The 13,915-nt window shown below is 31.9% G+C and overlaps 1 protein-coding gene across 1 annotated transcript in view; it reads right to left on the bottom strand.

The window, feature by feature from the left end:
* Positions 1-13,915, bottom strand: part of LOC117689736 (uncharacterized) — a 110,527-nt gene that overhangs the window by 96,200 nt on the left and 412 nt on the right. Inside the window, exons 2-4 of the mRNA XM_066086404.1 lie at positions 13,181-13,249; positions 12,144-12,203; positions 1,513-1,643 (exon numbers count right to left, since the gene is read on the bottom strand). Of these exons, the coding sequence (XP_065942476.1) occupies positions 1,513-1,623 (111 nt within the window). The 5' untranslated portion in view covers positions 1,624-1,643; positions 12,144-12,203; positions 13,181-13,249. The remainder of the gene's footprint in view (positions 1-1,512; positions 1,644-12,143; positions 12,204-13,180; positions 13,250-13,915) is intronic.

Here is a 13,915-nt window from a genome sequence, read left to right as displayed (position 1 = left end):
TGGAGATAGTGGAATAAATCATCATATCTCTATCACAATCTTTTTTAAACAACAAATATTCTTTAAGGTATCTCACTCCTCAATGTTGTTGTATCGAGAATTTCTTGAGAATTGTATCATTAAAATCTGAAGATAAAACATACTTAAAGAATTAAAGGAATAGGGGGTGGGGTCAGTATTTATCTATCTGAGTAACGACGCATTTGATTGGACCTTTTTGTACCTAAAGTGCAATCTAAGCCTGCACCTAAAATGCAATCTAAGCCCAATTGGAAATTGCTGCTCATATTTTTAATCAAGCAAAAGTATTTCATCAAATATCTTTTTCAGTTATATGCAGAAAGATCGGATTGAATAGAGAGATTACGAAAAAAATATGTATGAAGTTGCATGAATAATTTCGTAACCTTTTTTTGCACTTTAGATAGACAATTTGTCAATTTAGTCCCAGTATGATTTAAAATAGATTTTAAGCCTTTTGAATATCAAATTTTTTATTGATTTCTCTCAGTTTGTATAGATATGCATTCATTATTATTTGGACATGCATAAAAAAGAGATTAAGTTCTTGCAAAATTTGGCTTTAAGGTGGTATGGGACACTTCCATGTTGTGAAGTATATTTTATCGAAATAAACAATTAAATAAAGTGTAATTATATGAGTAGTTTCTTTCCAAACATAGTCTCCAAACAGCATAGCACAGTGGGGAAGAGGGTTTACAACGAATCTGTAAGTCATGAGTTTGAATCCCACTGAAAGTTTTACTATTTTCACGTCTTTAAATATTTTTAAAAGCTATTTTTTGGCTAAAATATGCATAATTTGAAATTCTAAAATTACATTCATTTTGAATATGATGACATGTGTGCAACGAAATCATGTGACGAGTGAGATATCTTCAGGTCACGATCCTGTTAATGTACTCCGAATGTCTTTTTGAAGCTAGATCATTTAAGATGTCATAATTGATTTGACATATCTTTTTCCTGTACATAGGGATTTAACGAAATTCTGTTAAAACTGAAACAATAATATTATTGCTTTACATTCTTAATTATATTTGGGGAAAAGTAACCTGGATACCTATCTTGAAATTAACGTCAGTTTAAAGAGGAACATTTTGTATGCAGTTTTTTTGAGAACCTGTAGTATTTCTAGATATTTTTTTTATATCTTAATAGTCGAAAATGGACAAAAACTCAAAGATTTGTTAATTTTATTTCATTGTTTATATTTCATTGGAAATGACAGTTTAAAACTTTTTTTATTGCGTTTGCCAAAAACTTAAGCACCGATGCCTTATCAAACAAAGCTATAATTATTGCTTTGAAGGATCATTCAGAGATTTTATCTCTTAAATTTCAAAAACTGTAGGAACCATTCATTTACCTCATCTTGATTTCAATATCATGAAACCATTTAAACTGCATATTTAATATCCCGTAAAAGTTTTCTCTTTTATCAACAAAAAATATGTAACGAATTTTTTTTAATATAAACCTAGTTTTTACCTTGTCAATACTACAGAAGCACATGCTGTTAACACAGTCAATATGGTCCACAGGACACGGCATGGTGAAGCTCAAAAACGTTGCATGGGTGTTCTGTTGGTTACAGTCCATCCTGGAGGCACATATGGCGGCTAAAAAATGAGTACAGCTTTTATTTGGATTCAGTTTAAAATATTAATTTGTTTTTCTGTAAATATTTTATTATCGTTGATGTGAAAAGCCGTTTATGATATTCTTGGACAATGGAAATAATAACTGAAAGAGATTAATATATTCAAATGAAATAATTTCAAACAAATTGTGAAAACAGAGAAGTCTACAATCAATGTTTATAATAATGGCAAATATATCTGGTTTACATTTACCATGTTTTATCGTAATATAACTCAATATTAAAACAATATATATATATATATATATATATATATATATATATATATATATATATATATATATATATATATATATATATATATAAATTTTCATTCACAATTTTTATAGATATTCTAGTCCAAATTTCCTCTATCAGTTTTCAAATTACTACCCATTTTTGATTCAATATAACAGAAAACTGAATGATGATAATGCTAAAACATTTATGGTATTAAACTAAGTATATTTACATTATCCAGTGTCTTTGTCTGTGATAACACAACGTATCGATTTTGTACTATATAACTCATAATACAAATGACGCCAAATCGAGGCGCCAGCGGGGTTTGTTTATTTATATTTAAAATATTTAATCGTACGATGGCCTAAAATTTTATAAATATAAGTAATAAGGAATCATTCTTTGAATATTATGAGGTGATAATTTCGGTTGGGGCGTGATCAAATCTATCATAAAGCCCTTCGGGCTTTATTGGATTTGATCACGCCCCGACCGAAATGATCACCTCATAATACTCAAAGAATGATTCCTTATTCCTTATATATGGACATTTCTCTGCCGGTGTAATGAAGAATAATGACCCCCGTAGAATAATGACCGGGGGTCATTTTTCTACGTAGAATAATCACCCCCCTAGCTGAAGAATAATTGGATTTTTTTTAAGAAAAAAGACCCAGGGGTTATTTTTCTTCATGTTAAACATGAAGAAAAATGACCCCCATAAAAAAATGACCCCCCCCCCCCCCCCGTAAACATGAATAGAAATTGGTTACCCCGTATCCAAGATATGACTTTGAAATTACTTAATTTTTCACTCTGTTCAACTGATTTTGAAGTTATAAACACCGAACTTGTAAATAAATCGCTTTATATAGTTTTTCATATCCGTAGCAAGTACGCGGAAAACACTTTGACATTGCCACAAATTGATTGTTAACAGTTACGTTACTTCTCTCGTTGACATTCGGCGGGAAATGGCGCATATAAAGAAAAAATCATACACAATGAGGATATTGTGTGATAATTAACGAACAATAATCATGAAAGAATAATTGTTGTAATGATATAAGCAATATTCATTGGTGAATGAATTGTCAATTGAAGAATGATACATGTATATATCTTTATTGAAAAAGACTAAGGGGGCAGGTAACGTAGGAATATGGATATATACTATTTATTTACATTTCTTGGGGAAAGTGATTTTTAAAAAAATCATTCTGCGTTAGTTTTGTTTTCTTCTACGTAATACATGAACATCAATATTCTAAACATTTGTTGTAATGTTGTTTTGTGATCATGAATAAACTTTATTCTTTTAGAGCAAATTTGTGAAGAGTACCTGACTATAGTAAATCTTAATAGATAATAAACACTGATCGATTATAATAAGAAAAGATTGTTTCTAAAAGCGTTGATAAGAGGTTAGGGCCCATGTTAGGGGTTTATATCCCGCTTGATTTTGATCAGACAATCTTTATTGTATCCAAAGTTACCAATGCTCATACAAACTATTGAAGCATTAATCATCTTGATATTAACTAAACTTACTAAAGTATGCCGAGGATAAAGTAAAATATATTTTTTTGTACGAGTACTCTCAGTACTTTGACGATTTTCCTTATTGGCCATTAACCTCTACTGGCGTAATGGCTGCTGTCAGTGCCTACTAACTTCAGCTTGATTATAATGCCTAATAGTGGAGTAAACTTTTCATAATTTTGGTTTCATTATTAATTCTGGGTGATGAACTAGTATACCCAGCAGTTTGAAGAAGTGATACTACTATCGCTTCTTCGCCTTTGCAACTTCGCAATCTCGCCTTCGAATCTTCGCGCTTTCGCCTTTTTAGCTCACCGAGACGAGTCAATGAGAGCATATGCTATACCCCCGGTGTCGGCGTTCGGAGCTGGTTAAAGTTTTAGTTGCAGCTCCTGTATCTAAGCTATTACTTGCCCTCTCTTCACCAAAATTACATGGATGATGCATCTGGACCTACTGAATCTGGTTCCAAACTTTCAGATGCTGGAGGAGGTTAAGGTTTTTGGAGCAGGTTAAAGTTTTTGTTGCAGATGCCCTTTAATAGCGATATCTAAGTTACTGCTGGTCCGTACTTTACCAAACTTGCATGGATGGTGTGTCTTATGATACTGATGCACCAGACAGGCTTGAGTGCTGAATCTGAGCTATAGGTTTTGGATCCTGGAGGAGGTCAAGGTTTTTGGAGCTGGTTAAAGTTTTTGTTGCAGGTGCCCTCTAATGATTATATCTTAGTTACTACTGGTCCTAAATTCATTAAACTTGTATGGATGGTGCGTCTTATGATACTGATGCACCTGACAGACCTTAATGCTGAATCTGAGCCACAGGTTTCGGATGCTGGAGGAGGTTAAGATTTTTAGAGCTGGTTAAAGTATTTGAAACAGGTGCCCTCTGATGATGATATCTTAGTTATTACTTGTCCTAACTTCACCAGACTTCCATGGATGGTGCGTCTTATGATACTGATGCACCTGAAAAGCTTGAATGCTGAATCAGAGCCATAGGTTTATGATTCTTGATAAGGTTTAGTTTTTTGGAACAGGTCACATGTTTTATAGATGATAGCTTGCATAGTTGATTTAACTATATTATAAATGAAACGCAGAGGTTGCTTTAGATGCAGAGCCTGATCTCCATTATCAAGGATGCTAGAGAAATCTCCTACCTCACTCAAACCTGCTTGATAGATAGATGTGGTTGTTGTTAAATGACGTAACATGATTCCTATGATATAGTATTGTATGATTTGAAACACTTTTGTTTAATAAGATACAATATAATATCATATGTTATATTGTAAAACGTTATATGATACGATAAAATATTGTATCAATTTTTTTGATATTTTATGATATGATGTTGTATCATGATATTGTTATGTAAAGTATTGATTATTATGATACAATATTGTATAATATTATATTGTATTATTTATTAATTATTTAATCACATGATACTATTACATATGATATTGCAATATATAATATTGCACCACATGATATTATATTGTATATTCTATGATATTGTATCATACAGTATTGTATAATATGATATTGGTTTCTGTAATATAGAATTATATAACATGAAATTGTATATATGATATTGAAATATTATAAAATATCGTATCATACGATATTGTATAATATGATATTGGTTTATATAATATATTATCATATCACATGAAATTGTATTTTATGATATTCAAATATATATGATTGTATCATATGATACAATCTGTATAATATAATTGTATTATATAATATTTTACTTTATCCCATGATATTGTATTATTTATGTGATACGTTGTATCAAATTATATTGTATTATATAATACAATATCATATTATGTATCAAATATGAAACAGTATTATACAATGCTATATTATACTATAGCATTGAATCATTATTTTTTGAAAGATGTGATCTCATAACTGCAACGGTGTGTGCATACAAATTGTATAACGCGCGCTAGCCGTTATGAAAATTTGTTTGCACTCATCGTTGCAATTATAAGACCTCATAATTCAAAAAATAATGAATCAATGTTTAAATTTACGTTTTTTAAACATGTATTTCCTTCCCGCAATTATAATTTTTTTTAAAAAGCTCTGTCTTATTCAACGAGTAATGCGAAATTAACGGAATGGCCACTGGAACAGCTCAAATACGCTGACAAAAATTGTGCACAGCGTTTTAAATTCTAATAACACAATTTTATTTTTCTTTCTGTAATTTAATGAATTTACTCTTGGTAAACTAAGAAATTAATCAATTGAATTCATTTAACTGTCAAAATATATTTACATCAATGAAATATTTATCAGCGTAAGTATAATATCAGTTCGTTATCCAGTTTGAAATCGCGAGAAGAGTCAGTTCTTGTTCTTCGAGAAATACTGAAGGAATACTAAATGTATTCATACGCACCAGCTTTGGTGATTGGGTCTTCTGTGTTGTGCGTAAATATCACTCAAATCAACCAATGCAATTTAATAGAGGGAAAGAAAGTGAATGTAAATAATTATACAATACAATATCATATGTTTTAATGTTATGATGTATTATTGCAATATGATATTGTTTCATATAATACTATATTGTATTATGTTTTATGATATTCTATTATTTGATCAAATACAATTATAATGTATAACACATTACAATGCCATATCATACATTACAATATCATATCATAATTTTTTACGGTATTTCATGGTAATATATGATATATATTGTAAGTTTGATAGGATGCAATTTTAATTTTATATTTTTGTATTGATTAACATATGAACATATGATTATCATACAATTTTTAACAGATAATATACGATACAAAACAGAATCCATGAATATCCAAGATCATAAAGGATGGTTTTCATATAATATGATAAAGGTGGTCTCATAAAGTTGATGCCTCATAAAGGTGATGCCTCGTCTCGGTGAGCTTTGTAATCTGTGATTACCTAATGTTTTATAATTGCGGAGCTTTCCATCGTTTAAAGGGTTCCGATGCATATTTTGGATTTTTTTTTTTATAAAATTAATAAAAATAAATAATCCAGGTCCGGACTCCCTCTCCCGTTTTACTGCGTAAAATTAATAATATTGAATTTTCCCGGGGGGGGGGGGGGGGGCGGACCCCCTCTTCCCCTCTAGATCCATGCATGAGCAAGGGGTGTCGCATAATGAAATTAGAATGTTACTGTGTCGGTCCACGGTAAACAGACGGCTGGTAAGTGACAGGAGTCTAGAAGTGCATATGTACACATTGTGGCGGACATTAAATTTTGTGTGGGGTAGATAATAATTAGGCATAGCCAGCACTGGTAAACATATATGTTACATGTACACATTAAAGGGGCATGGTCACGATTTTGGTCAAATTTGATTTTTCTGTTTTTATTATTTACAATGCTTTATGAATGAATTTCAAATGATCCAATGAATTTTGGGTGCCCGTCGAAGAGTTTTAAGCAAGATACAGAGCTCACAATTCTTCGTCATGTAGACAAGACTCGTGCCCTGTTTTTGTTGACATAGGTTCAATATACCAGTAAAAAATCTTTTTTAAGATGATTTGTCTATATTCTTATTCTTTTTAAGCATTAATAAACAGTTCCTAACGATTAACACATTCATTTTAGGTCTTAAACTGGAATTTTCACTTGCACATTCAAAATGTAAACAAAAGCTTTGTTTACATAGCGAGGAATTGTAAGCTCTGTAACTCGCTTATAACTCAACAAATGACACTCAAATTTTGGTTGCCCATTAAAGATGCCTTTTTGAAGCATTATAAACATTAAAATCGAAAAAATAATTTTTGACCAAAATCGTGACCATGTCCCCTTTAAAATATTTATAAACATTCATAGTAAACGCGATGGCCTAGCGCATGCGTACCAATAATAGCATGGATTAATCGGAAAACCTTGGCGAGTACCGTGCCTGTATTAAAATCTATGTAATCGACCGAGACTTGCTGAATGCAATCAAAAAAGGCGAAGGCGAAAGTGCGAAGATGCGAAGGCCAGAGTGCAAGTTGGGAAGGAGCGATAGTAGTATCGCTCCTACGCTTTCGCACATTCGCACTTTCGGTATCACATCTTCGCGCTTCATCGTCGCATCTTCTTCGCTCCTTCGCTCCTTCGCACTATCGCCTTTGCAACTTAGGCCGAAGTGGCCCTATCGGAACACCATAGATATATGTAAATGTAATTGTTAAGATGACAACCATACCCCGATGCAATACGTCCATATCTTGTTATAACGGATGGATTTTTATTTTCTAAGATATACCCCTTCTTTCACTTTAAGTTTATTTGAATATGAATTATAATTTCTATTACTTTCTGTAAACCGCAGCAGTAAAAATTACAATAAAGACTATTTCACAAATAATAAAAAAATATACTGAAAAACTTTAATCTACAAGGGGGTCATTATTCTATAGGGGTCACTTTTCTTCATGTGGAGTGTGCTCATTTTTATGAAAATGACACTTATTCTTCAGGCAAAGGGGTCATTTTTCTACGTAGAATAATGACCGGGGGGTCATTTTTTGGCGTAGAATAATGACCGGGGGGTCATTATTCTACGTAGAAAAATGACCCCCGGTCATTATTCTACGGGGGTCATTATTCTTCATTACACCGGCATAAAATTTACATGCGGTCAATGATAAAAATTTTGAGATATGGTGTCTTTTATCATTTTTAAGCATTTTTCAATATTTTTGTAGTATGTGCCATACGGTTATCTAAACGAAAAAGCAAGATAAAACCAGCAGAAATATGCAAATTATGTTGACTAACAATTAAAATCGGAACTATAAATATTATTGTACTACCAACAATATTTCAGTGGAAAACAAAATCTGAAAAATTTAGTCCGAATTTCCTCTGTTTTGCTAAAAGTCAAACTTTGTTAGAGCCTAATTCCATAATTTAGTTAAAATTGTTATGTCAATAATTCATTTCATAAATACTTTTTGTATTTAAAACAAATTTCAAATTTTATTCATGAAATTGAACTTTTTAACAATCCGGATTTGAGAACTCAAACCCTGAGTAAACAACGTCCTTAATTGATCAATAGAAGCTGTTCATGTCGTTGGTTAGCCAGTTACAGTGCTTTATATACAGGTTTATGACCAATTTGATTACAGTATTTAGAAAGCTAAACAAGCTTGCTTCAAAATCTAGACACGCTGGCTTATTTACATTACAAAGTCTTTTAAATGAGGTTCATCAACTTTACGTTTTAATGTTCATTGATAAACTATGTATAACTTTTGTCACAATTTAGCCTGTAAATATTTTATTAATAATAATGGAAAGAAACAATTTTGAAAAAATCTATGCACACTAGATTCATTTGACTATTTAGTGCTTTAATGATAGATATTTACTCAACTAAAACTTGATAGAAAGACAAAAGTTTTGCTAATTTAATCATACTTTCCTTTCACAATATTGAAAATGAGAATTTTAATTTTCTTATTGAACGCGAGAAATTAATATCCGCGTAAAATCTCGAGAAGCGCATCTCGCGAACTTTGAAATATCGCTTAGATGTAAAATAATGAAACTATGATAAATATTAAGCGATTTTATATTCTCGCGATTTGATGCTAAGAGTTAACTCGCGGATTTAAGTAATCGCGTATAATAAGGATTCTACAGTATTTAAAGTAATAATACCGTGTCTACTTCTACATTTATAAAATAAGGAACAAAAATAATCTGAAGTATGTATAATAATCATTAGGAATTCTAAAATCGATCCAAAACCCGTACATGTATTTATAGCGAGATGAAGACTCAACTGCCTTTACTGTTTTCTACAAAGAGACCTACTTAAACTACTTAAACTTAAAGATGTCAGCTGCAGAAAATCATACCTAAAGTATTTTACGATGCTTCTTGCCTTTGATCTTCGAAAAATTGAAAAAGCTGTAAATCCTTAATCTGCCGTTTATTATTTCCAAGTTTATCTAGAAGTACTGTACCCCCGCTAAGAAAAAATCATATCTCCGGTTTTTTTCTATTATAGAAAATATTGGAAGAATCTATTTCACCGTCCATTTTCTGTAAATAACAACTGCTCTCTTTATTTAAACTGTAAAAGCTAAAATGAGTATACAAACCAATATCTATTCTTTAAATTCCATTTTATTTCAACTTAACTGTTAATGCAACAAGACATTTGCATCCTAATGTTAACAAACATGACTGGGATCATATGATAATTCACATGTCAAGCAGCCATAATTTAACATTTTGAATTTCTGGTACACCAAGCTTGATTTATTTTCCGAAAAAAAAAATCCACACATTTAAAAAAAAGTACGTCAGGACAGCCCGCCTTTTTCAGAAAGACGGGCAGGGATGAGAATCTAAAAATTATTTTATGTGGCCTGACACAGGCAAGGTTTGTGTCAAATTTTAGTTTCTAATTATTTCCATTAATACAAGACATGACACAGACAGGAGTTAAACATTTTTCAAACAATGATCTTGAACTTGCCCAATTGACCTTGTGTCAAGGTAATGACACACCCTCAGGTTATATAGCAATCTCTGTTTGAATTAAAAACTTCCAATATTTGTCCATACGAAAGATATGAATCAGACTCTTTTCTTGCCAGTGACTTTGATCTTGCCCAAATAACCTTGGGTCAAGGTCATGACACATCCTTAGTTCATAAGCAATCTTTATGTAAAGTAAGAACTTTCAATGTTTGTCCATAAAAAAGACATTGAACGGGCACAAATTGTGTCTATATCGCCAAAGCATTCGCATCTCTCATTTTGATTGCATATTTTCGATTCGCTGTGTGTGCTCAGAAAATTCTTCAGGCAGTAAAATGTGTTACCACCAGAACAAACGTTGTTGGTCGCGCAGACACATTTCTCGTTGACACAGAAGCCTGGGGTTCCAGTCAGGCAGTTATGATACTGTGAGTCCTGAGAACAGTAACACTCACATGTGTTGTTCTCGTTACATCTAATGGATTCATTGTGTGAGCACGCTACATCTGTAGGATTACAGCTGTATATGTTGACGCAGCTATCATTTGGTAAGCATTCACATCCATGATTAGATCCATAAAAGTCAATACAATTGTATTTTCGAGTTGACAGACATACATGGTGACAATGGTCTGCGAGTGTGAAAAATAATCATCATTAAATCAAATCAGTCTTTGTCTAACGTACCTCTTCGTGGTTAGTTTCATTGAAACCACATCGTACCTTAATGTTTAAAGTTTAAAGATGTTTAATGAAATTGTTTAGATGAAAATGACAAAGGATCCCTTAACATAATCTCACCGCCCCTTTTTATATCACATTTCAGGAGTTGGGTGTGTATCTGACATCATAACTCGGTAAAATGTTAGATGACCTGTGTGTGTTTTTTGTTTTTAATGTATGATCCTTCTGAGATCCATTTTGATAAGTAAAAGAAGAAAGTCATCCTAAATTGGTTCATTTTTGGGAGTTGATTTTTATCAACTCTCCTATGAAGTTACTCTGGCAAACCGAATGTGAAACAGTGTTTGGACCTAAGCACAAATCATCACCGCTGACAAGATTTAGTTCTTGAAAATATTCGATAAATTCGATGTATTGTATCTTGAAGCATTGGTTTTTAAGAAACTTATTTATGAATGCCTTGAAAATAGTCAGATGTTAAATAGTACGAACAATTTAGATTTTTTTTACAGTCGTATGTATTCATACGCCAGAGTTCAATAAAGTCTCGTTCAACCATCGGCTGTCTCCGTTAATCTCCGACAAGCAGAGAGTCATTCTATATTTAGATGTCGCGTCATCAAGCTATCACGTGACCTGGTGTACACATTCTCTTCCTTGTTGGAGATCAACAGAGACAGCCGAGCATCTGGTTGAACGAGACTAGAGTTCATTATTGTTTGAATATTCATTTATTGATGTTAAATAACTTCAAATGCTCATCACAAGTTTTTCATTTATTGAAATGAAAAATCTTGAGACTTCCGAATTGGTGGATTAAGATATTAATAATTCCCATGACGGTTTCTTCGCTATCACGTGACTCTCTAGACCAGTTATATGGTGCGATATACCATTCTTTCACCAGAGGTTGTGCTACACAAGCTTTGCTTACACCTCTGTCAACGCCGGAAAAATAGTCTGTCGCATGATCAAAACAAGCATGGCGAGCACATGGCATTGTTGATTCGCTTCTCCCGTATAATCAACTTGAAGGTAAGATATTTACGGGTAAATACTTTGTGAGCAAGTTTAAAATTATCGTAGGGGATTAAATTGCTGTTGATTTGTGTAAAATCGACAATGAGTCGGGAGCGTTCAGAGAATGATTTTTCAAAACTTTCAAACATCTGTCAAACTAGATCATGTGATCAGATTTTAATCTTTACCTCCACAAAATAGTTCTCCCAGTAACTTTGAAATAAATATGATTAAAAGTATTAAATACGGGAATTGATTTACTTTCAATCCTATTACTAGATAAAAGAAGTAAAATGCATCGATTTTAAATATATTTTGCCCATCGGTTCAGTTTGTAAATGAACAAAAATCGTGCAAATCTGGCGTTGACAGATGTGTGAGCAGCGAAGCTTGTGTAGCACGACCTCTGGTAAGAGAATGGCGCAACACAGAATTATCATAATGAGGTATAATAATACCTGTTGTTGTTGTTGTTGTTGTTGTTGTTGTCAATGGTGGATGTGATGTTGACAGGGGAGCTACAGAATGAAGGTTATGAAATAAAAAACAAGATATTTGAGCCAATGCTCACTAGTAATAGCTCCGCTCTGATGTGATATTCAAAATAAGCAAAGTCGTCATTTAACAGGAAGTTGACGTCCGATTTAACAAAAATATATCCAACGATATAGCATGCCTCAACAAATAGTGTATCAAAATTAAGCATCTGCAATAAATAGTTGCTGAGAAATCTTTGACAAAAATTTGTTTGAAAATTTTGGCACAAAACAAAGTCATCAACAGGAAGTTGACGTCCGATTGGCACAAAATTATATCCCACGATATGGCATGTCTAAACAAATAGTGTGTTAAAATTTCAAACATCTGCTATTAAGAGTTGCTGAGAAATTTTTGACCAAAATTTGTTTGAAAATCTAGGCTAAAAATAAACAAAGTCGTCATTTAACAGGAAATTGACGTCCGATTGGTACAAAAATATATACTACGATATGGCATGCCTACACAAATAGTGTGTTATCATTTCAAGCATCTGCAATTGTTACTTTTAAAGGAACTATATCTAATGCAGTAGTGTTTTCTTGGGTCGTTTCATGTTTATCAGCGCACAATTCTATGACTCTTTGGTTTTTTTTCATGCAAATCAAAGTGCCATTTGTAGTGTATTGTGGAAATGGCAGGAAAAGTTCATCATTAAATACATTCATTCATGGTACTGTATTTGCGAAATAGATATAAAAAGATGTCCCCGATTTTTTTATTAACAAAATTAGCTTCAAAATGCAATTTACTCAACATCTGGGTTTTTAATATTTTATCGTCGTCGGAAATATTTTATATGCACACTATTGTTCATTTAAAAAAAACAAGTTTTGTTTTGTTTCATTAAAAAGTCGAAAACGTTAAGAAATTTACAAAAGGACAGAGAAACAAACTGCAATCAGAAACTTTTACTTTAAACTCTCGGGGAAGAAAACTAAAAACAAACAGTAATTACTTGTGTTAGTTGTACTGGCTGTAGTGTCGACAGAAGTTGAAAAGGTCGTCGTTGGTGATACTGTTTGAGCTATCAAAAAAACAGTTACTATACAATAAGCTAATATCAAAGCCATTTGTAGTGTGTTGTGGAAATGGCAGGAAAAGTTCATCATTAAATACATTCATTCATGGTATTGTATTTGCGAAATAAATATAAAAATATGTCTCCGATTTTTTATTAACCAAATTAGCTTCAAAATGCAATTTACTCAACATCTGGGTTTTTTATATTTGTCTGAGCGTCATATTCATATTCGAAATCACCATTAGGGTCCGACATTTTCCATAAGATATCATTACCGATTTCATATTTTAAATGAAACAGTAATTAATTACTTGTGTGAGTGGTTTAATTGCAAGTTTGGAATGTGCCCAAAAAAAGCGAATGATACCTTTTAAAAAAATTGCTTGTTTTGAATAATTAATTTAAAATTTAAATCTAAAATTTTAAATTTAAAAAAATTGTTTTTTGCTTTAAAAAATTTTTTTTTAATTAAAAAAAATTGCTTGTTTTGAATAATTAAACACAACTGGGTTTATTTTTTACAAATCTTCATTAAGTGTGTTGTTCTTACAATACTGGCTGACTTAACAACAAAAATTCATTCAATTCAAATATATCTATCTTTTAAAGAAGATCGGTCCGGATTGTAAAAATATGTGAAAATTATTTGAATCAATAATCAAATATCGG

Source organism: Magallana gigas, chromosome 5, assembly GCF_963853765.1.
Source record: "Magallana gigas chromosome 5, xbMagGiga1.1, whole genome shotgun sequence".
Lineage (NCBI taxonomy): Eukaryota > Metazoa > Mollusca > Bivalvia > Ostreida > Ostreidae > Magallana > Magallana gigas.
Note: the sequence above shows the minus strand (reverse complement) of the source record. Positions and strands in the feature narration are given on the sequence as shown.